The 25,601-nt window shown below is 38.9% G+C and overlaps 1 protein-coding gene across 2 annotated transcripts in view; it reads right to left on the reverse strand.

The window, feature by feature from the left end:
- Positions 1-2,962: 2,962 nt before the first annotated feature.
- ALKAL1 (ALK and LTK ligand 1) overlaps positions 2,963-25,601 on the reverse strand; it is a 28,356-nt gene continuing 5,717 nt past the window's right edge. The window contains exons 2-5 of one of the 2 annotated variants that reach the window (XM_025395006.1): positions 11,496-11,549; positions 8,935-9,015; positions 7,539-7,615; positions 2,963-3,514 (exon numbers count right to left, since the gene is read on the reverse strand). In XM_025395006.1, the coding sequence (XP_025250791.1) occupies positions 7,551-7,615; positions 8,935-9,015; positions 11,496-11,549 (200 nt within the window). In that variant the 3' untranslated portion in view covers positions 2,963-3,514; positions 7,539-7,550. The remainder of the gene's footprint in view (positions 3,515-7,538; positions 7,616-8,934; positions 9,016-11,495; positions 11,550-25,601) is intronic. The other variant, XM_025395007.1, reaches the window with a different exon arrangement.

A 25,601-nucleotide genomic window follows, 5' to 3' on the forward strand; every position in this document is an offset into this window, starting at 1 on the left:
TCAGTTCTGGGACTTGGACTGGCTTTCCTTGTTCCTCAGTTCACAGACAGCCTATTATGAGACCTTGTGATCACGTAAGTTAATACTTAATAAACTCATATATATATATATACACACACACACACACACACATATATGTGTATACATATATACAATTCATATATATATACACACACACACATATATACACACACACACATCCTATTAGTTCTGTCCCTCTAAGAGAACACTAATACATCTGACTTGATGGAGATAGGTAAATAGAGCAGTATATTTATCTCAAACCATCTCTTCTCTGTCTCTCTCTCTCTCTCTCTCCCCTCTCTCTCTCTCCCGCACTCCCTTTCTACACTTCTTCCCCTTCATCAACCTCCCCACCTAGGATTGGCACACACTGAAGAGGCAAAGATTCACCTTTGTCAAGGATCAAGAGGTAGCTCAGGGTTCTGTGAAACACAAGGAGATGTCGTTTACCTTGCTGGGGGTTACACAGCAGGAGCTCGGGAGAAAGTTCCCCAGGAGCAAGGTGTTAGGGTGCTGCCAGGCCAAAGCCAAGGCACAAATATAAAACTCACCACTAAATCTCCATAGGGACCAGATAGAAGAGGGATCACAGTTCTTCAAAGAGGATGAAAGGAAGTCAAACTGAAAAACTCCCAAGTTAAAAATGTCCATCAGATGTCAAATAATAGCAGCTTCCGAGCCAAATAGGCTCAAATAGGGCTCCAAATTTTTTTTTTTTTTTCTGGCATATACATTGGAATTTTTCTAGTAAATGCCAACATTTAGAAACTGAGATGTTTCACATAAAAATCCAGATTGCAGTCTTCCTAGAAAAAGCAAAAGGAAGCCTGCTTTCTCACTTAGCAGCATGGCCAGTGAGATGCAGTGGGGCTACAAACCTGCCCTACCCCAGACTGCATCGGGTCTCTGTGGTACAATCAAATCACTGTGTTAATCACCTGGCCCACAGGCATCGAGTTTCAATGCCAGTGTAAAGTTCTTTGAATCCATGAGTTAGATAAATTGAAGCAGTTACAGGACTAGAAATGAAGTGGGTAAACACAACGTTTTCATAGAAAACATAAGTTTTGATGAGTCACTAGGCAACTGCTCAATAGTGTTTTCATAAGTCATTGTCTGCTTTTTATTACCGGTTACAGTGTGTTTGTTAATTTCATTCATTGGAGTATGAGATGATTGTTTATTCCTTCACTACACAAAGTACCTACTATGAACCAGGCATTGTTGTAGGTTCTAGAAATACTTCAGAAGACAGTCTCTTCTCTTGTAGAGAGAATTCATCGTCATTTATTGTGATGAGGTAGATAAGAAACCATCAAGTGTGATTGCGTAGTCTGATAATGATTTGAAGCAAATTAAGCCAGAAAATGTGGGGAAAGGCTAATTTAGATAGGGTTAGATTTTCCAGTAAGCCATTTTTTACCATGTGGAAAATGATAGGACATATACACCTCCTCTCCACCACCCCAAGGTTAAAGCCCACTTCCTCTCTTCTAGAATGTCTCAAGGGGTAGCTTTACTAACTACATTTTGCCTTTCAAACCAAAAGATCTCCACGAAGTAGAAAGTTAGGTAATTATACAGACAGCTCCAGGCTTAACAGGGTGGTTTGCTAAATCTCTTAAGTGCTTAGTTGAGAACAGCCCACTTAGTTGATGTAGCTCTAAATATTCTGAAAACATTGTTAACCTCCTGGTTTGCTGCTTAGACAATGAAATAATTTCTCTGATGTGTGGATATTAGTTTACCAAGTAACCATGAATATTTTACCCTACTCACATTTCAATCACTCATTTGTCCATGTGAGAAAATTTTCTCATTAATACAATGAGAAAATGAGGATCACGTAGTAAAATAAACATGATTTTAACTGGAGTAATATTTAATATATCTTTGTGTGTTTTTGAGAAATATATAGCATGCAACACATTTCTGAGGTATACTATTCATCTATGAGAATGTTTAAAATCTAATTTCACAGAATTGCATCTGAAATCATTTATCTTATTAAAACCACACTAATCACTTAGCCCCTTTAGGCTATTTTCTGTATTTTAGCCAAATATGTCTCACCAGTAAGTTCTTTTATATCATCATTCAACAGCTTCTTCATTTTATAAAAACAGTCCTCAGCTCCCCAGATACTTACAATCAAAACCTACTTCATTTTCCCAGATATAGTATTATAATTAAGTAAAATTAACTAAAAAGTAGTCTTTTTTTCATTATTATATAGCATTACTGCAGAATTTTCTCCCCCACCTCAGATTTTTTAAACATAATTATTTGTAAATCTTTGCTCATAGACCAAAATAAGTAAAACCAAAAATTGAGAATGGAGCTTCATAATATTCCTGAAGCCAAGGGGCATTTTTTTAGCTTGGTTTTCTGAGGAACAAAGGACAATGTATGTATACATACACAAATAAGACATGATACAGTGTCTGGAAGTTATGCAAGAGACAAAAGGCACTGCATAATTGAAATGATGGCTTCCATGAGGCACAGAGATACATATGTCTTCATGACACCGACACAAGCAGTTGGCAAGTGATACAAAGTCAATGACTGCACTGTTGAGGTATTGTGAAGCAACTCATGATTTGTCTACTCATTAAAGGCATGGAGGTTCTCCATTGTTTTGTTGTAGGTTCACGATTTTTTTTTCATTGTTGTTTTTAAATAGAACTTCTTGAATGCATCAGAGTATTCTGCTACATTCTAAACAGAGCATCCAGGCCACCCATACATTCCTCTCACTCCTTGATATACAGCTCGCCAGTCCAAGAACAACTGGACTTCTTTGTATTTAAGAGAGCAATACCAGATGTTCTAACTTTAAAAGGCAGAAATTGTCTCAGGATTCTAATTATCAATTCAAACAATACATATTTATACACATATATATATATGGTAATCACACTTCAAAAGCATAACCTCTATTACAAACATCTTTAATTCAAAGGAAACAACACATTTTTTCATATTTCAGCTTTAATAAAATTCACATTTCAAATTAATGCAAGTGAAGACAAGTTCTAAATAAATGTATTTAAATATTAAATAAGAATTATAAAATTTAACTTGGTACATGATGATTTGACAAATATATTACTAACAGTCATATACAAAAAAATCATTATTTCTCACTGGTACTCTCAGATATAATTTACACAATTATATGTTTAATTAGATTGTAAAGAAAATAATATATCTAGTAAAAATAAAATACAATCACACAATTTTTAATATCTCATTTTCAATATGTGATTCAAACTCTGTTTTACAAAATTATAAATTACTGTATACACAAAAAGATAAAGCAAGAAAGACCCATTCTGTGACAGGTCACAGCTACCAGTTATTTCTGGGAAGTCTCTTATTTTACTCATCTTCATATCCATAAAATTATAAATTTCATCTTTTTTTTACATTTTGCATGATTTGAGGCACTTTTTCTTCACATTAGATGTACATTCTTAGGAAATGCCTGTGGGGGGAAAAGAAGAACCATATCATTTATGACCTGGTTTTTAGAATACTTATAAACATGTACAGTTTCAACAGTTTATTTTATTTTGCTTAAAGAATCTGTGGACTCCTAATTTACAGTCTAATCCTGAGAATGCAGACTAATTTGTGTGCAGAGGGGCAGGAAGGTTGATCAGTACTTTTAGAGACTTTAAATATTGACTTTTCCCTTAAAGATTTATGATATCTAGACATACCAAAACAGAAAAGAATTTGACACCTTGTGAACAACTCATGAAATATCCCTAACATTTATTAATCTGTAATATTGATAGCAAACCTTATTAAATAAATAATTCGAAACAGATAACTCATAGAGAAAAACCACTAAGTCTCTAAAATCTATAATTTTCAAAAGTCATGTTTATCAGCTCTGTCTTCTATGATCTAGCCCAGGAGAATGTAAATTTGTGTACATTATCTTAAATTATAATACAGCACTTGTTTGGGAAAACTTTTCCAGTATTGTGTTGTTTGGGGACTTTAGGTAAATTTACTCATTTACATGGAATATATTAAAAATGAAGAAAGAGATAAATATAACTTGGTTTAGGTCATTTCGATAACCAAGTGAATTATCTTGATTTATGTTTTGTGTTTTTCAAAGGAGTTGAAACCAGGCATGGTGGCTCCTGTCTGTAATTCCAACACTTTGGGCAGCCAAGATCGAGGATCACTTGAGCCCAAGAGCTCGAGACCAGCCTAGGCAACACAGTGGGACTCTGTTGCCACCAAAAAAAAAAAAAAAAAAAATTAGATGAGCATGGTAGCATGAACCTGTAGTCCCAGCTACTTGAGAGGCTAAGGTGGGAGGATCACTGGAGCCTGAGAGGTTGAGGCTACACCGAACTATGATCAAGCCACTGCACTCCAACCTGGGCAACAGAGTAAGACCTTGTCTCACAAAAAAAAAAAAAAAAAAAAAAAGGAAAGAAAAGAAAGAAAGAAAAAAGCTTTGAAACAGGTAGGTTGAGAGTAATTGAATTAAGTATCCTGCCACTACAATAATCTAGTTTATTTTCTTAATCTAAAAAAAAAAAAATTTAAATTTAGCAACTGTAGATATGCAGAACTAACAGTTCTAATTATTATCATTAATGTGTAATAATCAATTTTAAAGTAAGACTAAGTATAGCAACAATAATAGGTCAGGATTGTCTCAGTAATTGTCACAACAAAACTGTGAGATAGTTTAAGTAAATCCCCATGCAGTTATTTATGATATTGATACTGAGTTACACTGGCCAGTTCAAGATATTCATGATTAATTTTAGACTACAAGTCCTCTATGACTTTTTTTTTTTTGACGGAGTCTTGCTCTGTCGCCAAGCCTGGAATGCAGTGCCATGATCTCAGCTCACTGCAATCTCCACCTCCTGGGTTCAAGCAATTCTCCTGCCTCAGCCTCCCGAGTAGCTGAGACTACAGGCACGCACCACCACACGGCTAATTTTTGTATTTTTAGTAGAGACAGGGTTTCACAATGTTGGTCAAGCTGGTCTCGAACTGCTGACTTCAAGTGATCCACCCGCGTCAGCGTCCCAAAGTGCTGGGATTACAGGTGTGAGCGACGGTGCCCAGCCATCCTCTTATGACTTTCACTCCCACCTTCACAACTGAGGAACCAGTTGCCTTAAAAGGACTTGTCCATGGTACTGAAATGCTGACCCAAAAAAAGTTGACTTGGTACTGCACTGCAAAAGAACTACTGATTAGAGAAATATTTGCAAAGAAATAAGTATCTTTCAATATTTTGTATAGAGTCTACTTTTTAAAATAAATGTTACAGTTTACATTCAATTTATTTAGGATCGTACAAATACTTTATTGCCCAAGGGCTCCTAGGATAAATTAGCCAGAATGAAAATTCTGGTTTACCATTTCACTCTTGTAAAGTAATAGGCTACAGCAATAAATAATTACATGTTCATTATCTTTTTTATTCTTTGCTTTTTCTCTTATTATTACAATATCTTCTCTCTGTTTCCTACTTAGAGTACCAAAACTGTACCAAAGTTTTAAGACCTGGTTTCACTTTTATTATATATTTTGGACAGTTAAAAAATAGAACTGTATAAGCACTTTTGTTCATCTAATGTCTATCTGCATAATGTTTCTGCACAATCATGAAACAACACTAAATGCTGAAAGAGTTTTGGAAATCTCTCAGGGCTGGTAAGGTTGTCAAAAAACATCACTGCTGAGGATATTTTAAACTAATTCATTAAAACAGTCTTTTCATTTGGACCAAGTTTTAACATTTAGTGAAAAATCCATAGATTAAGTTCACAGGTATTGCTAAAATAGGCTTCCTGGCTTCTGACATTATTCAAACATTTTCTTAAGAAGATTAGGCTATTAACAGAGTGAAGAGACAACATGTAGAATGGGAGAAAAGATTTGCAAACTATCCAGCTGACAAGGGACTAATATCCAGAATACACAAACAATTAAACAGCAAAAACCAGATAATCTGATTTAAAAGAGGGCAAAGTATCTGAACAGACATTTCTCAAAAGAAGACATACAAAAGTCTAACAAATATATGAAAAAAATGCTATCACTAATCATCAGGGAAATGCAAATCATAACCATGATAAGATATTATCTCACGCCAGTTAGAATGGCTATTGTCAAAAAGACAAAAACAAATGCTAGTGAGGAGCAGAGAAAAAGGAAACTTTATACACTGTTGGTGAGAATGTAAATTAGTACAGCCATTATGAACAACGGTGTGGAAGTTTCTCAAAAACGAAACTAAAAATGGAACTACCATATAACCCCAAAAATCCCACTACTGGGTATTTATCCAAAGGAAAGAAATCAGTATATCAAAGGGATTCCTGCACCTCTATATTAACTGCAGTACTAGTCACAATAGCCAAGACAGGCAATCAATCTAAATGTCCATCAATGGATGAATGGATAAAGAAAATGTTGTGTATATACACAAAGGAATACTATTCAGCTATAAAAAGAATGAAAAGCTACCATTCAAGGCGGCATGGATGAAGCTGGAGGACATTATGGTAAGTGAAATAAGTCAGGCACAGAAAGATAAATATTCTCACTCATATAAGGGAGCTAAAAATAATTAAGCTCATAGAAGTAGAGAGTAGAAAGTTGGGTATTAGAAGATAAAAAGGGCCAGGAATGGTGGCTCATGCTTGTAATCCCAGCAGTTTGGGAGGTTGAGGCCGGCAGATCACTTGAGGTCAGGAGTTTGAGACCAGCTTGGCCAACATGATAAAACCCCGTCTCCACTAAAAATACAAAAAGTAGCCAGGCATGGTGGCACGTGCCTGTAGTCTCAGCTACTTGGGAGGCTGAGGCAGGAGAATCGCTTGGACCTGGGAGGCGGAAATTGTAGAGATTGTACTACTGCACTCCAGCCTGGAGACAGAGCGAGACTCTGTCTCAGAAAAAAAAAAAAGAAAAAAAAAGGCTAAAGAGGAGTGGGAGGCACAGCTGGGGAGCAGTTGGTTCGTGAATACAAACTACAGCTAGACATGAGGGTTCTGGGGTTCTGCAGCACTGTAGGGTGAATCTGGTTAACCGTAATTTATTGTATATTTTTTCAAAGCTGCAAAAGAAGGTTTTGAATGCTCACAGTATAAAAAATAATAAATGTTTGAGGCATATCAAACATTTATTAGTATTAAATTTTAGATTAAAATTTAAAATTTAATTTAGATTATTTTTCATAGACCACGACTCTACCTCCCACAGAGCCTGGGTGGGGAGAAGAGCTCTCAGGCACATTCTTTTAAGGGCATGGAAGTATGTAAAGTGTTGTTATATTATTTAAATTATATATTTAAATTAAATTTTAAATTAGTATCACATTTTGATTAAGTATCAAAATGTCACACTGTACCCCATAAATACGTACAATCATGTGTCAACTAAAAAGAAAAGGAAAAAAATGTTAAAAAATAAAGTTAGACTATTAAGCAGGATAAGAAAAATAAATATATACTCACAGGGTAGGTTTGCTAGGTCTGGGAGCACAGTGGACTCACTGCTAATCTTGTTAACAATCTAGCACATCTTTTGTAATCTAGGAAAAACATTTAAAGATAAATTATGTATAGAGTTACTAGAAATGTTGGGGAAATCCTGTTATTGTTGTCACTAATTCATATAACAATAACTACAATTTAATAAATACCTACTATGTCAAGTGGTGAAAATGGATTTTCTCATCAATTCTTTTAATAACACAATCTGGAAGGTGCTATTCCTATATTCACTTTAGAGGTGAGACAAGAGCCTCAGAATGTTAATTAATCACCCCATAACTAGTCAAAAGCTTTATGCCGAACCATGTGCTTTCTCCACCATGCTTGGCTACCATTAGTCATTCTGCCTGTAATCCAATGTGATTGACTTTCTCTAGCCATTTAACACAAGTTGTTTTATTTTATTTTATTTTGGAATTTTTACTTATTTATTTATTTATTTATTTATTTATTTTTATTTTGAAGCCAGATTGTAAGATTGGCTAACTTTTGTATTTTTGGTAGAGACAGGGTTTCACCATGTTGCCAAGGCTGGTCTCCAACACCTGAGCTTAAGCGATCTGCCTGCCTTGACCTCCCAAAGTGCTGGGATTACAGTCGTGAGCCATCCCACCCGGCCTAAACACAAGTTGTTTTTGAAAAACATTACAACAAATACAACTTAACATGCTGAGTAAAAGTCAATACTCCTCAAGATGAGCAATCTAGTTAAAAAGAAACAAAATGCTTAGAATTCATGTTCTTTAAAAGGAAAGTTGAAGCTTAGAAAGGAATTTAGAAACAGCAAACGGAGTTACCACACATAGTCATAAGTTTGGTACTTTAAATGATAGTGCTTAAATATTATGTTTAGAATTATTATTAACTTCAGTAACTTAAGTATCCAAAAGAATTCATTATAGCAACCTTTACATGCTATCATTACTCAGAAAAATCCAGCATCATTATATAAATGATGTGATATAAAAAATATTTACTTTAAAATAACTTAGGAAAAAATTTTTACTTAGAGTTCACAGTCATCTCATTTTTTTTTTTCATTTATTTGAGACAGCACCCTATTTATGCCAAAGAATTTGAATCATGATAAAATGTTTAAATCCTAACAAACACTTTGGTCTTTAAGGAAATCTGGCTATTATCAGATTTGAATAGATTCCCAATTAGAATGTGGTTTCATTCCTTACAGCAACAGTACACACAAACCTTAGGTACTGTCAGTGTTATAAATCAGTGTTATAAATAGAATGTCAATGGTTAGTCTACTTCTTCCCATCCACAGACATTTGAAGTTTAATATTACACACATTTATTGTTGGATAATTTTTTTTAAAAAAAACCCACCCAAGTTACTTACAAGCTGGTGTTGAGCACTCCCTGGTATTGTAATAGAGTCGGTGGAAATGTTTGCTGCATTCTGGTGAAAATGTGACTGGCCCTAGAGCACAGGAAAAGAATGCTTATTATAAACATAGGCATGTTTTCCAAACAAATTTCCTAGCACTTTATGAGTGGACATAATATAACAGCACTTTACATACTTCCATGCCCTTAAAAGAACATGCCTGAGAACTCTTCCCCCACCCAGGCTCTGTGGGAGGTAGAGTTGTGGTCTATGAAAAATAATCTAAATTCATTCCACATTCTCAACATCTCACATAATGGAATCTTCACATGTAGTAGAACTATGTAGAAAAATTAAAAGGAAAAAGTTCTGGACAGAAAATAAAAAGGCTGTAGAGAGCAAATTGAGTGCATGAGAAGTACAAAAAATAAATATCTTTGGTTTCTACTTTCTGTTTTTATCTAAAGCAATTAATGTTTACATGCCAAGACATTTATTCCATTTTCTAATTATAGTAATTTGTGTCTTATTAGTGTCTAGGATAATTGTAAAATGGAACGGGCAGGGCCTTGAGAAGTCCTTTGTCTCTCCCTTTAAATCCAAGGTAGGGCCCATCAAGACTTTCATCCCGGATGGGGAGTAGTGGCTCACGTCTGTAATCCCAGCACTTTGGAAGGCCAAGGCAGGAGGATCACTTGAGCTCAGGAGTTCAAGAACAGCCTAAGCACCATAGCGAGACCCTGTCTCTGCAAAAAATAAAAATAAAAAATTAGCCAGGCATGGCAGCACACACCTGTAGTCCCAGTTCAGTTACTCTAGAGGCTGAGGCAGGAGGATCCTTGAGCCCAGGAGTTGGAGGCTACAGTGAGCTATGACTGCACCACTGCACTCCAGCCTGAGCAACAGAGTGAGACCCTATCTCTTAAAAAAAAAATACACACAGAACAACAACAACAACAAAATGTCCATCCCTCCGTCCCTCTGGTGTCTGCTTCTCGTGGGGTCCACAGTCACGTCGCTAACAGCTGCCTCAAAAGGCTCAACATCCCCACACATCCCTGTGCCCTGCAGGTGCATCTCCACTTGATCCTCAGGACCATCCTTTCCGTTAATAAACAGGTAGGGCCCTTGGACTTGACTAAGTGGGCAAACCACATATTTCCCACATCACAGGCCTGAGGTGTAAAAGAAAAAAAAGTAGCTGGGATGCCTGGGAACAGAGAGGTAATGCCAATAGTAAATATGGGGGTGTACTGTTCACAATAATTCAGTGATTTGCTAGAAATTGGGGCATAGGACGATATGCAAATGATTCACAAAGTTGATATGAAGAACAAAACAGTGTCATGGGACAGTATTTATCTGTGCTCATGATGTGGCAGGTGGGCCTGGTGCAGTGGCTCACAACTATAATCCCAATGCTTTGGGAGGCCAAGGCAGGAGGATCACTTGAGCTAGGAGTTCAAGACCAACCTGGGCAACATAGTGAGACCCCATCTCTAAAGAAAATAAAAAATTAGCTGGGTGTGATGGCACAGTAGTCCCAGCTACTTCAGAGGCTGAGGTGGGAGCATCCCTTGAGCCTATTTGTTCAAGGCTGCAGTGAGCCATGATCTCACCACTGAACTCCAACCTGAGTGATGGAACCAGACCCTGTCTCAAAAATAAAAAATTTTTGGCCTGGCCCGGTGGCTCACACTTGGAGGCCGAAGCGGGTGGATCGCTAAGGCCAGGAGTTTGCGACCAGCCTGACCAACATGGTGAAACCCCATCTCTACTAAAAATACAAAAAAGTAGCCAGGCGTGGTGGTGCATGCCTGTAATCCCAGCTATTTGGGAGGCTCAGGCAGGAGAATTGCTTGAACCAGGGAGGCAGAGGTTGCAGTGAGCCGAGATCACGCCACTCCACACCAGCCTGGGCAACAAGAGCGAAACTCTGTCTCAGAAAATAATAATAATAATTAATAAACAAATATATTTTTAAAAGATGTAGTATATGAAAGTCTGTCCCTCCCTATTCAAAACATTTCTATTGCCCCCTCTCTCCCTACCTCCCACCAGACTGGGGAACATAGTCTGAATTCCCCAGCATGCCATTTAACATTATCCACAACGTGACTCCAAGCTACCTTTCCAGCCATATACTTGACCAGGGCCACATACCTAAGCCCACCCACAGTCCATGCATACCTGTCCTTGCCTAAACCACACCCTGTGCCTTCATGGCTTATTCAATGCAGACCTTCTGAAGAGAAGATCTCTCTCACCACGGGAAAGCCTTATTCATCCCTTAAAGCCCACCTTAAATACTGTGTCTACTACAAGCCTTTCTTGGTAGTTCTTGGTCACATTATTCACTTCCTGTGTGTCCTTAAAAAGTGGTTCATACTTCTATTACTTATTAAGGGCTGGTTTACATTACAGTTAACACAAGTTAGTAGCATCCGTCCATCTCCCCAGCTGGACCATGAGTCACTTACAGATTTATTTTCATATCCCTAGTGCCTGACATAGTAACCTGCACACATTCTTTTTATTTAGTTAATGGAATCACTGATATATTTTGTACTTACCTGTGAAATGCTTTATGAATTTGTCTTTTAAGTTAGAATCTCTTGGGAATATTTCTGAAAAGAAAAAAAACCTTCAGAATTTCTTGAATGCATTTCTCCCATTTAAAAATATCCTTAATACTTTGGGAGGCCGAGACGGGTGGATCACGAGGTCAGGAGATTGAGACCATCCTGGCTAACACGGTGAAACCCTGTCTCTACTAAAATATACAAAAAACTAGCCCGGCGAGGTGGCGGGCGCCGGCAGTCCCAGTTACCCCGAAGGCTGAGGCAGGAGAATGGCGTGAACCTGGGAGGTGGAGCTTGCAGTGAGCCGAGATCCAGCCACTGCACTCCAGCCTGGGCGACAGAGCAAGACTCCGTCTCAAAAAAAAAAAAAAAAATCCTTAATATGCTAAATACTTAATAAGGCACTAAACACATGAATTTGTGACAGTTTATTTAGCTGACTCCAAACTGATATCTCCAGCCCCTGACCATTTCCTGGGCTCCAAAACTCCAGTACACCTACCTCACCGCTTGCTCTACGGCATGAAGGGTACCTTACAGCCCTCTCAAAAGTGCACAGTCACAATGGAAGGTCTCCTTTTCCTCTGCCCAGACCTGTTTGTCCCCATGTTCCTCAGTCCACTGAAGACTGACTGAAGTGGCATTACTCTTGATCAGGCCCCAGCTCAAGAAGTTATGCTTGACTAACTTTTTCCCTCACCACTACACCCAACCCATGAGTTAGTTTTATGTATTCCACCTCCAACAAATTATTCCAGACCCACTCACTTCTTTCTCCTTCCCTCAACATGAGTCTGGCCCAAGCCATCGTCCTATTGTGACCATGCCTTGGCAGTGGCCTCCTAACCCCTCCTCTCCTGCCCATAATCATCTTTCTCCCCAGTAGCCAGAACAAACAAACTGAAATGTACTATAGGTCATGATCTCTCCCACTTGGAAGGCTTTGTGCTTAATATATAATAAAATTTAAAAATAAAAGTGTATCTCAGGCTTTACCCTGTACTCACTAAAACTACACCATCCAAAAAATGCAATTTATACAAACAATTGGGAGGACATGCAACACTTTCAAAGGAAGAGAAAACTTAAACTTTAGTAAAATAGTGGAGCCTCAAGGTTTGTTGGTAGGTATACATTTAAACTTACAACATTGTAAGAATATAATAGGGAAGTGAACGTTTGTCATCCCCCTCTAGGAGAGTCTGAGCCACCACGGTGATGAGTGTGACTTCGCCAGGACAAGGCAGTGGTGACTGAGGCTTGGAAAATGCAGACGCAGTAATTCTAACTGTTCCTTACATGCCATGAGCTCCTGAGGGACTTCGGAACCCTTTCCTGTGCAGGGAGCTCCCCAGTTTGGGGCAGCCTTCTGCGAGTTCAGGGCCTGGCTCAGGGCGTGATTGTGTGGGTGCAGCAGGAATGCAGAGAGATCGGAGCTCCCCTCCCATTTGACAATGAACACCTGCACTTTACAAACAATTAAAACTAATCCAGGAAAACAAAGCAGCAGTAAAATGAAAGTACTTCATCACATAAACCTTTCCTCTTCTCTTCGATAATGCTCCAGCTCAAACATAGGTCTTTTCCCCTGTACTTCTCAGAAAGCAAAAATAGCAAATTGGCTTCTGTGGTGTCAATATTTGGGCCAGGTAGTTACAGTGGTGCATTCTGAGAAATGAATGAGAGCTGAGTACAGCAGAAGCACCTCCTGTGGCTAAGGCGTGCTCAAAGACTTCATAAATAATTCTATTTCTGAAAGCATTTTAGAGTATAATTTTAATCTCTAGACCCTGTGACAAGGACGACACTCAGGTGTGTAGAAAATTGCATATTTTAAGTAAATTACCCTCCTCATCTCCGCCCCATAACACATTTTATAACTTCTATCAAAGCAGATGTCACATTCTGGTTAGCATGACAGGGCACCGTGTGTGTCTGTCTTCCCCGCAATTATGGCTTCCTGAGGAAAGGGATGCGGTCTTGTCCCCCTGTACAACCCGGCTTTGCTGGCAGAGGCACCTGGCACACGTTCAAGGAATAGGAAGCCGAGAGGGCTGCTACTGCTCAAATGGAAACATCAGTGCCTCCTTGCACTCAGTACAGCCCACCAAGAAAACCACAATTTCAATACACTTGAATTTTAACTTCAAAGCACAAACATCATATAGGAATACAAGAATGTACAACAGATTGATTTAACTGAAACAGAAAAGTGGTGTTTAAGTCCATACCTGAAGTAACAAGCCAGAGATAAGAAGGTAAGAAGAGATGGGAATGGGGAGGACTGCAGCCTGTTTAAGTATTGGGGGAAATGTCTAGAGCTGCTGAAGAAGAGGTGGGTGAGACAAGACTGCAGGCACAGGTGGGCTTTAGAGTCAAGTTGTACACAAACTTTGTGCTTAATTCTGTAGGTGATGAGAAGTCAAAGGGCTTTAGGCAAAGGAAAGGCAAGGTTAAGCTACATTTTCAAAAGATCATTGAGGGAGGGAGGGAATGGGGAGAATTGGTCAAAGGATTCAAAGCTGCAGATGGGTAGGATGAGCAAGTCTAGAGGAGAACTGCAGGGAGTAATGATGTGTTGTATGTGGAACAATGGTTGAGAGAGCAGAGTTCAGGAGTTCTCACCATCAAAAAAAAAAGGGTAACTGTGAGATGATGGATATGATTTGCTTGACCACAGTAACCACTGCACTCTGTATACATATATCAATACATTATGCTGTGCACTTTAAAGACATACAATAAAAATAAATAAAATTATATACACCATTTAAACATTTTTTAATAAGCAAACTTTGTTTTTTTGAGACAGAGTCTTGCTCTGTTGCCCAGGCTGGAGTGCAATGGTGCAATCATGACTCACTGCAGCCTCCAACACCTGGGCTCAAGCAGTCCTCCCACCTCAGCCTCCCAAAGTGTTGGAATTAGAGACATGAGCCACTGAGCCCAGCATCAACTATTTTTAATAATAAAAAACAATGATGCCTAAGTATTGTGAAAGGAAAATAAATCTCAGGACCCCAAAATCACTAAGCCAAGGGAAAAGTCAAGCTGGGAACTATGTCAGGCAAACCTGCCTCCCATTAATTCCTAAATAAGATAGCTACAAAGATAAAAAGCCACATACCTCCCTCATGATCTGTCCACAAAAAAATTCTTTATGGATGGAGGATAGAGAGAACTCGAAGTCATCCCTCTGAGGCTCACCTGAGACAAATACATATGATTGCTTCCTGTGCCCTATTGTTTATGTAAAACTGCAGATTCACCGAGCCACACTAAATTGTGTATTCAGTGGAAGGCTGATCAAGGACTCAAAACAATGCAAACTTTTGTCCCTTATCTACTTCTGACCTGGAACCCCCCCACCCACCTCCCTCCCTGCACATACCCCTTTCCTCTCAAACCCGTTTCACCTCCCCCATCCCCCTTAAACTTGTCTTGCCTTTCTGAACCCAACCAATGTACATCTTATGCATACTGACTGATGTCTCATGTCTCCCTAAAATGTATAAAAGCAAGCTGTACCCCAATCACCTTGAGCACATGTCAGCAGGACCTCCTGAGGTTGTGTCATGGGTGCATCCTTAACCTTGACAAAATAAACTTTCTAAATTGATTGAGACCTATCTCAGATACTTTTTTTTTTTTTTTTTTTTGAGACAGAGTCTCGCTCTGTTGCCCAGGCTGGAGTGCAGTGGCGCGATCTCAGCTCACTGCAAGTCTCAGATACTTTTTGGCTTACAGTACAGAGGGCAAAGAACAGATGCAGAGAGACAAGTTAAAAGGTTTACAGTCATGTGCTGTTTAATGATTGGAATACGTTTGGAGAAATGCATCATTAGGTGATTCCTTCATTGTGGGAGCATCATAGAGTGCACTTACATAAACCTGGGTGGGAGAGCCTCCTGCACACTCAGGCTATTGCTCCTAGGCTACAAAACCTGTTGCGCTGAATACTGTAGGCAGCTGTAACACCATAGTGAGTATCTGTGAATCTAAACATATCTACACATAGAATAGGAACAGTAAAAATACAGGATTATAATCTAAGGACCACCATGGTATATGCAGTCTGTAAATGACAGAAACGTCCTTTTGTGGCACGTGACTGTAACTGTATTGACTAGCACTGGCCTATGCAGGGGCTAGCAAACAACAGCTCCTGAGGCAGATCCAGCCTGCACCTGTGTTTGTGAACAAAACTCTGCTGCAACATGCCCACATCCATTTGTTTAGGGGTCGCCAGTGGCTGCTTTTTCACTACAAGGGCAGAACTGAGTAGTTGTTGCAGAGATAGTATGGCTCACTGTACAGAGCAGAAAAGTTCCTCTTCAAAGCTCCTCTTGGTTTAAAAATAAAATAATAGACACTAGGAATAATATCTTCTTACTCCAAAGCGTCTTATCACCTACTAGTTCTTATACTTTAGCCCAGTTAGTTGCTTTGGCTTGCATGTCTGGACAGGCCCAGGCAAGTCTCAGCTCATAGCTTATGCCCCTTCCTTGTTTGGAAATGTTATTGCTTCCTTAAACCTTCTGTAAGCAACTTCCTTTTCTTCTTTATTCTCCCTTGAACTTACCTATTTAGGGAAGTTTTTAGGTTATTAGCACATCAGGTATCAGTTTAAGACTGTGAGGTCCAGCTCCAGCCAATGGATGCAGGACACAGCAGTAAGGACGACCCAAATGCGTAAGGGATAAATATGTCTGCTTTTCCTTTGGGCAGGTGTGCTGTCACCATTGTTCCATCTGCGAGGGTCACCCTTTCTGTAGATAGTAAAGATTGCCTTGCTGAGAGATCCTTTGTCTCCACGCTTTTCTTTGCAGCACCAATTATCTGTTTCTAACACTCACAAAGCCCAAAATATTGACTGTGTGGCCCTTTCTAAAGAAAGTTTGCCAATCCCTGCTCTGCAGCACACTCCTATTTGTATAAAAACAAATTAAAATGGTGGGAGGTGCCAGGGAGCAGAATTCTGGGGGTGGAGAGAAGAGATACTTTTCCATGCACACCCTTTTTATTACTTTTAACTTTTTTAAATATAAATCTGTATTAATTCTTCAATAAAAACTAATTGAAAATGAATTTGCATTTAGTGACTAGATGCACCCAATAGTTTTGATCCACAAAATATTAAATAAACAACTGAATATAAGAAAATTACCCTAGGCCAAGCATAGTGGTTCATGCCCACAATTCCAACACTTTGGGAGGTTGAGGCAGGTGGATCTCCTGAGGTCAGGAGTTCGAGACCAGCCTGACCAACACAGCGAAACCCCATCTCCATTAAAAATACAAAAAAACTAGCCAGGCATGGTAGCGTGTGCCAGTAATCCGAGCTACTCAGAAGGCTGAAGCAGGAGAATCACTTGAACCTAGGAGGTAGAGGCTGCAGTGAGCCAAGATCACACCATTGCACTCCAGCCTAGGTAACAGAGCAAGACTCCATCTCAAAATAAATAAATAAATAAATAAATAAATAAATAAATAAATAAATAAAATTTTAAAAACTGAATAAAAAGAAAACTCCCCCTAAACAATGAAACTAGTTGATTTCTCTCTGATGGAAAATGTTCTAAGAGAGCAGCATCTATGATGATATAAATGGGAGCCACACATGTAATTCTAAATGTTTAGTAGCCACATTTAAAAAGTAAAAAGAAATGTGTGAATTAATTTAATCATTTGGCCAGTCACAGCAGCTCACACCTGTCATCCCAGGATTTTGGGAGGATGAAGCTGGAGGGTTGCTTGGGCCCAGGAGTTTGAGACCAGCCCGGGCAACATAGTGAGACCTTATTTCTAAAGTTAAAATTAGAATTAAAATTTAAAAAATAATAATTTATTTTAATCAAGTATAGCCAAAGTGCTACCATTTCAACTTGTTATCAACAATATTAATTACTAATGAGATATTTTACTTTTTTTGCACTAAGTTTTCAAAATCCAGGGTGGATTTTGCACATTCCATACATCTCAGTTTGGACTAGCCACATGACAAGCGCTCAGTAGCCTCATAGCTCGTGGATGTGGTGTTGGACAGCACAAGTCTGAAATGTAACTTCAGGCTGGATGTGGTGGCTTATGCCTGTAATCTCGGCACTTTGGGAAGCCGAGGTGGACAGATCGCCTGAGGTCAGGAGTTCGAGACCAGCCTGGTCAACATAGTGAAACCCCGTCTCCACTAAAAATACAAAAAAAATTAGCCAGGCACGGTGGCACACGCCTGTAATCCCAGCTACTCAGGAGGCTGAGGCAGGGGAATCGCTTGAACCTGGGAGGCGGAGGTCGCAGTGAGCGGAGATTGCGCACTCCAGCCTGGGCGACAAGAGTAAGACTCCATCTCGAAAGAAAAAAAAAAGAAGAAAAAATAAAATAAAATGTAAGCTTCAAATGACAACGAGATGGGAGGAAGAAGTGCTAGTGTTCTACAGCACTGTAGGATGACTACAGTAAACCATAATACACTATACAATTTCAAGTAGCTAGAAGGAGGATATTGAACGTTCCCAACACAAAGAAATGACAATTGTTTGAGATGGATATGCTAATGACCCTGATCAGATCACTGTGCATTATAGATATTGAAACATCACTATGTAAAATAAAATGTATGCTTCATTTATGTGATACATAACCACGATTATATAAAAGATTACATTATTTGGGAGGGTTAAAATCAAACAGGTCTCTAGGTAATGCATGATCATTATCTTGGAAAAATTTGAATAAATGACTATCTCATTCATCCAATTTGTAAAAGTTTCTAGTTTTTATTTACTAAAACAGTTGCCATCTGCTGCTCTCCTCAATTGTAAGTTTACAAAATCTTTTAAAGAAATAAATTTGCATACATATGTACATATATATGTTGGCATACTTATCTCTTATTCTTATATTCTTGTTTAAAAATGAGCCATGATCATGTGAAATAATAAAAAAAATGCAGTACGACCAGAAAACAAAATAATTGAAAATGTTTATTGTTTGCTTCTACCTGCATATAATTTGACTATCTTCTATAAAGATAATTTGTTCTGATATGACTTACTGTTGACAAGCCTTGTTAATTGATTCTCAGTCCTTTGTGAGGTACTATGGGACATTACGTTTCAATCTAGCATTACATTAGGTACTTAAATCAAAATGTTTGCTGTACAGTTCTTTCAGTTATTTATTTTAAAGACAAGACACTACTAATCTCATTACTAATCAATCTAATCATTGTATAACTAGTTCCCATTTCAAAAATAAGAACGATTACCTTTATTACAGCAGTACTGAGAGAATTATAGGTAAGAACTAATTTTGGAGAAAAATTCAAATTTAATTTCAATATGACAAATTCAAATTTTTAAAATATATAGCAGAAAAAGCTATGCTATATTAAATATATAATAGTAGAAAAAGCTACTTCAACCTCTGCCTTCACCGTCACATGAAGTTCTCCTGTGTCTCTGTATCTTCCCATGGCTGTCATCTTATTAACAATACCAGTTGTACTGAAAAAGGGCCAACTCTAGTATAACCTTTTAAATATATTAAAGCTGACTTTTAAATATGTTTAAGAAATATTTTTTTAAAATACTAAGTTGGCCAGGCATGGTGGCTCACGTCTGTAATCTCAGCACTTTGGGAGGCTGAAGCAGGTGGATCACTTGAGGTCAGGAGTTTGAGACCAGCCTGGCCAACGTGGTGAAATCCCTTCTCTATTAAAAGTACAAAAATTAGTCGAGCATGGTGGCATATGCAATCCCAGCTACTTGAGAGGCCGAGGCAGGATAATCGCTTGAACCAGGGAGGCGGAGGTTGCAGTGAGCCCAGGTCGCACCACTGCACTCCAGCCTGGGTGACAGAGTGAGACTCCATCTCAAAAATAAATAAATACATAAAAATACTAAATTAAAAGCATTTAAATATAAACTGCCATAAAATGTGTGCCTTCTTTCATTATGTAGTTACATAACATCTGTACCAGTATATACTTGTAAATGTATAAATATTTGTAAATACATGTTTCTATATCATGCTTCTTCTATTACAGTTTAAAATATTTAAATAGAGGGATGTATGTGTGTAACTCTCTTTTTGACACACACATTAGCCAGGTGGTTTAATGAGACCTACATGCCATTTAGGCTGCAAATTACGCGGAGGATATAAAAGTAAACTCAAATTGGTTGCTTATTATCTTCTAAGTTTTTGCTACGTTCTACAGACTAGCAGTGTCAGCATCCTCTGGGAGCATGTTAGAAATGCAAACCAAGCCCAGATTTACAGAGTCAGACTTTTATTTTACTGGAACACAGTATGTTGGATAGACTCCCATTGGTATAATTTTGTGTGGCGCTTTTGAGCTGCAGAGACAGAGTTGAGTAGTTGCAAGCACTTTCTCAAACTTTACATATGGAATAAGTACAGATGAATTCTGCCTTCAGAAAAGACCATATACTGTGTATTTGTTTCCTAGGGCCACCATAACAAAGTTCTACAAATGGGATGGCTTATATCAACAGAGACTTACTGTCTCACAGTTCTGGAGGCAAGAAGTCTGAAATCAAGATGTGGGCAGGGCCATGCTTTCTCTGAAGTTTTGAGGGAAGGATCCTTCCTTGCCTGTTCCAGCTCTGGTGGCTGCCGGCGATCCTTGGCATTCTTTGGCTTGTCAATGCTCCACTACAATCTCTGCCTTCATTGTCACATGGAGTTCTCCTGTGTCTCTCTATCTTCCCATGGCCATCATCTTACTAAGACATCAGTTATACTGAAAAGGGGCCAATTCTACTCCAGTATGACCTCATCATAACTAATTACATCTGCAATGACCCTATTTCCCAATAAGGCCATACTCTGAGGCACTGGGGAACTAGATCCTCAACATATTCTGGGGAAGGGGAACACAATTAAACTCCTAATGTATGAAATCTGAATTCACTAAACAAATAAATTGGAATTAATTATTTGCATTATAAAAGTGAATTATTTTCACAATAATTTGCTCAAAAATTTTTAAAATGATTTAACCAAGACATCAAAAAACATGACTTATTTACAAAATTTCAATGGGGAATAACTTTTACATAAATAAATATATTCTGTAATGTGAGGTTTTATTACAACCTCCTGTGAAAGAAATCAACTAGTCCATTTAGCCAATGCAAGTTGTAAAGACCCACCTACAAAGAATATCCTGACTGAAAAACTTCTGAAAATAGAAAATACATATTTTTATTTATTTTTTTTAGAGACAGAGTCTTGCCCTGTCACCACAGCTGGAGTGCAGTGGTACAATCATAGCTCACTGCAGCTTCAAACTGCTGGGCTTAAGCAATCCTCCTGCCTCAGCCTCCCAAGTAGCTGGGACTACAGGCATGCCACCATGCCTGGTTAATTCATTTTTTAAAAAAAACTTTTTGTAGAGAAGGGGTCTTACTTTGTTGCCCAAGCTGGTCCTGAACTCCCGGCCTCAAGAGATCCTCCTGCCTCAGCCTCCCAACGAGTTGAGATTTCAGGTGTGAGCCACTTTGCCCCACCAGAAATATTTTTAAAACATCACTCACTCCAGGTTATTTATATTACTTAAAGTTTTTGTAGTAGTGTTAATTTAGATTTTTTTTCTTATTTTCTAAGTAGCTTTTGAAAAAAATAAATTATTATTTATTTATAATTATTCTTTCTGTGACAGATAGCTTTAAAAGGCAGTATTTACATCCTAAAACTAAAACCCAATGTTTTGGAAGATGTCAACCACCTTCAAGAGTGAGATAAAATTTTAAAAATAAGCTTTTATTATTGAGCAGTTTTAGATACACAGAAAAATTATGTAATACAAAGCATTCCCATATGCCCTGCCCTGGTGTCTCCTATTATTAACATTACATTAGTATGGCACATTTCTTGCAATTAGTGAGCCAATACTGATACATTCTTACTCACTAAAGTGCACACTCCTTTCAGATTTCCTCACTTTTCCTTGATGTCCTTTTTTTGTCCCAGGATTCCACATTACACTTAGTCATTATGTCTCCTTAAGCGTCTCTTGGCTGTGAGTCTCTCAAAATTTCCCTGTTTTGATAACTTTGAGCATTTGGAGGAGTCTTGGTCAGGTATGTTATAGAATGTCCCTCATTTGAGATTTGCCTGATGTTTTCCTTGTAATTAAACTGAGATTATGGGTTTTAGGGAGGAAGACCACCAAGGGAAAATGCCATTTTCGTGACATCCTGTGAAGAGTGCCCACTTTTAGTGTAATTTACTTTTGCTGATGTTGACCTTGACCTCCTCCTGGCTGAGTCCCTGTGTGTCAGGATTCTTACTGCAAAGCTACTCCTTCTCCGCTCCCCTCCCCCTGCCCCACACTGTACTTCTCAGAAGGAGGTCACTATGCTCAGCCCACACTTGAGGACAGGGGAGTTATGCGTCCCTTCTTTGAGGACATAGGATCTACATGCATTATTTAGAATTCTTCTGCATGAGAGGTTTGTCTCTTCTCCTCCAGTTATTTATTTACTCAATCATTTATTTACACAAGCAATGACTGACGAATAATTTATATTTTGTGTTATAATCTAATACTACTTGCTTTATTTTGTATCTCAGATGGCTCTGGCTCTGGCCATTACGAAATGTTTTAGTTGGCTCCTGTGTTCCTTTGACTCTGTCATTGGTAAGTTTCTGTTGTTATTTTTATTGTTTTGTATTTTTTATCACTTTTAAAAACTTTCTGGCATTACCAGATACTCTAGGCTCATTTCTTATTATTTTCCGTCCTAGTCTTGGTTTTAGGGATTTCCCCAAGGAACCCTGGTTCTTTTGCTGGAGAATGGCATTAGAAACCAAGATCAGGGCATTTGGTGTGCTCCTGCTGACTACAGTGTGGCTGCTTCTAGTCCCTCGAAGCTGACAGAGCAAGGAAAAATGTGTATGGTGTAAGTGAGCACCTTGATTTTTATACATCTGGTGTTTACATTATTTCTAAAATTGGACTACGGTGCTTAATAGGATATGTTTTGGGGGCTGGGCACAATGTCATCCCAACACTTTGGGAGGCCAAGGTGGAAAAATCACTTGAAGCCAGAAGTTCGAGACCAGCCTGTACAACATAGTGAGACTCTATCTCTACAAAAACTTTTAAAATGAGCTGAGCATGGTGGTGCATGACTGTGGTCCAAGCTACTTGGGAGGCTGAGGCAGAAGGATCCCTTGAGCCCAGGAGTTAGAAGCTGCAGTGAGCTCTGATCGTGCCACTGCCCACAGAGTGACACTCCATTTCTAAAAAAAAAAAAAAAAAAAATTGGAAGATGCAGCATCTGTAACATTTCACTGATTATAAGAACTGCCTAAAATTTATTTTAAATGATCTGACTTCAAACACATAGTCATATCGAATCAGACTCTATACTCAACCGTGTCCTATGTCCTCTCTTAGGACTGGACAGTCATGCTTTGCTTTCTCAGCAAAAGTAAAGTTCTGTGTCCAGTCAGACCTCCAAAGACGCCTTGGGGTTTTTTTGTAAATTCAGGTAGACAAGCTAAATAATCTCTAAAGTCCTTTTGAAGTCCTCTTATATTATGCAATATTATGATACAATTCTACCATTAGATTGCATATTCACAAAAGGACAGAATATTAAATGAGCCCAGAAAACTTGAAAAAATAAAAAGTTGGCCGGGCGCGGTGGCTCAAGCCTGTAATCCCAGCACTTTGGGAGGCCGAGACGGGCGGATCACGAGGTCAGGAGATCGAGACCATCCTGACTAACACGGTGAAACCCCGTCTCTACTAAAAAATACAAAAAACTAGCCGGGCGAGGTGGCGGGCGCCTGTAGTCCCAGCTACTCGGGAGGCTGAGGCAGGAGAATGGCGTGAACCCGGGAGGCGGAGCTTGCAGTGAGCTGAGATCCGGCCACTGCACTCCAGCCTGGGCGACAGAGCGAGACTCCGTCTCAAAAAAAAAAAAAAAAAAAAAAAGAAAAAATAAAAAGTCATGTTATAAAGTAGATTATTTTCTTATTGTAAACCACAGAACAATTCATGTTTAATTTAAATTTTAGCAATTTCATCTGAAGACTGATCTCATGAAAATGATTTATTTATTCAGTTTCTAGTTTAATCTAGTTAATCCCTCTTCCAGATTTAAAATGATTTCCATAGACACTTTAAAAGATAAACAAGATTCTTATAAAAATGCTAAAACAGAGCCGGGTGCGGTGGCTCATGCCTGTAATCTCAGCACTTTGGGAGGCCGAGGTGGGCAGATCACCTGAGGTCAGGAGTTCAAAACCAGCCTGACCAACATGGAGAAACCCCATCTCCACTAAAAATACAAAAATTAGCTGGGCATGGTGGCACATGCCTGTAATCCCAGCTACTCGGGACGCTGAGGCAGGGGAATCACTTGAACCTGGGAGGTGGAGGTTGTGGTGAGCCGAGATCGCACCATTGCACTCCAGCCTGGGCAACAAGAGTGAAGCTCTGTCACAAAAAAAAAAAAAAAAATGCTAAAACATTTCAAAAACAAATAGATGTACCACATTTCACAAAGTGATAAGATTTTTATGTGTAATCAGTTATTAGGCACGACAACCAAATGACAGTAGATTAGTACTTGCAGAAAACACAGGATGTAGCCCTAATAATGTTCTTGGATTAGGCAGTGAGAAGACTTATCAACAAACTAAGCGACTGGGAAACTCCAGAGGGCTGTTAATCCAGCAATAAATTAACCACCCTAGAAACACAATCTCTAACAATAAAAAACTTGCCTTTACTTTGACCAGAAATAAAGGACAGAGAGCAGGTTTGAAGGCAGAACACAGGTTTAGGTAGAAAAGGGTCAAGTTTGAGATTCTGTAGCTGAGATATTCAGCAGATAATGAATATACTAATTTAAAGGACAAGGTAAAGAAAAAGGAAGAAGATACCTTTTGGAATCTTCCATGGATTTTGTGAAAAATCCATTGATAAGCATGGAACCTTGGGGTACATAAACACTTAAAGGCTGAAGAAGAGATGTTTGGAGAGAGAAAGAAGGAATGGTCAGAGAAGAAGAGAACAAATCAAGAATAACTGTGGAATCAGGAATCATTTAAAGAGGAAGAGACGGGTCAACTGCAGGAAAGCATCCAGCAGGCCAAGTAAGATAAAGGCCCACAAATGCCCACTGGAGTCAACTGGAGTCCAGGTGGGATCATGGGCAGGAAGAGGCGATGGAGGGCTGGAACACAGATGAAGCTGGCAGAGGATATCGGATTTTGCCCTGTGAGCTGTATTAACCATGAATTTTTATTTTCTGTATTTCCAATGCTTTGACATCTTGGGGCCTTGCTGACCCTGGAGAGAATGCCCCTCCTAGGGTAGCTTTCCTAGAGAGAGTAAACTCACAGAGACAGGACACAGGTTTAGGTAGGAAAGGGTCAAGATCGAGATTCTGTAGCTGAGATAGTCAGCAGATAATTCATATATAAATTTAAAGGACAAGGTAAAGAAACAGTGCAAGCTCACCTTTCATTTACAAAGCAGTCAATGCAAAACCCACACCTTCACCACTTCGTCTACTGGGCTCTCTAACTCTGGGCCAACATTCCTCCACCCTAATCACTCCAGGGCCAGGTACCCAACGACTAGTGGCAGCCCTTAGTGCCAGAGCCCACTGAAATCATTCAAACCAGCCAATCCTAAGCCCGCTTACCCTGCCATACCTTGGCTTTCCTGGGGAAATCACGGTACAACCTCTTGCTCACTTTTTCCCCGTTCCTCCTTCCTCATGACCCGCCCTGGTGCTTTCCCTGTGGCCTTGTGTGGTTTGCTGTGCTCCTGTCTTTAGGGACACGTGAAGACAAACTTCTTCCTTCATGATAGTCATTTCCAGGCGTCTGTGTCTCACTATCTCTGATTAAAACAATTCCCAGGTATATTTTAAAACAAGCATGGTGGTCGATGCTGCATGGAATGGTGATCTAGTCATATATACTTTATATACGCTGGAAATGATGCAAAAATTGGCTACAAGAAAGCTTTTATCTCTCCTTCTAATCTTCCATAACAATTTTAAAGTAACTTTTTCTAAATATAGCGTGTTGTTTCCTAGATGA

The sequence above is a fragment of the Theropithecus gelada genome, chromosome 8 (assembly GCF_003255815.1).
Source record: "Theropithecus gelada isolate Dixy chromosome 8, Tgel_1.0, whole genome shotgun sequence".
Lineage (NCBI taxonomy): Eukaryota > Metazoa > Chordata > Mammalia > Primates > Cercopithecidae > Theropithecus > Theropithecus gelada.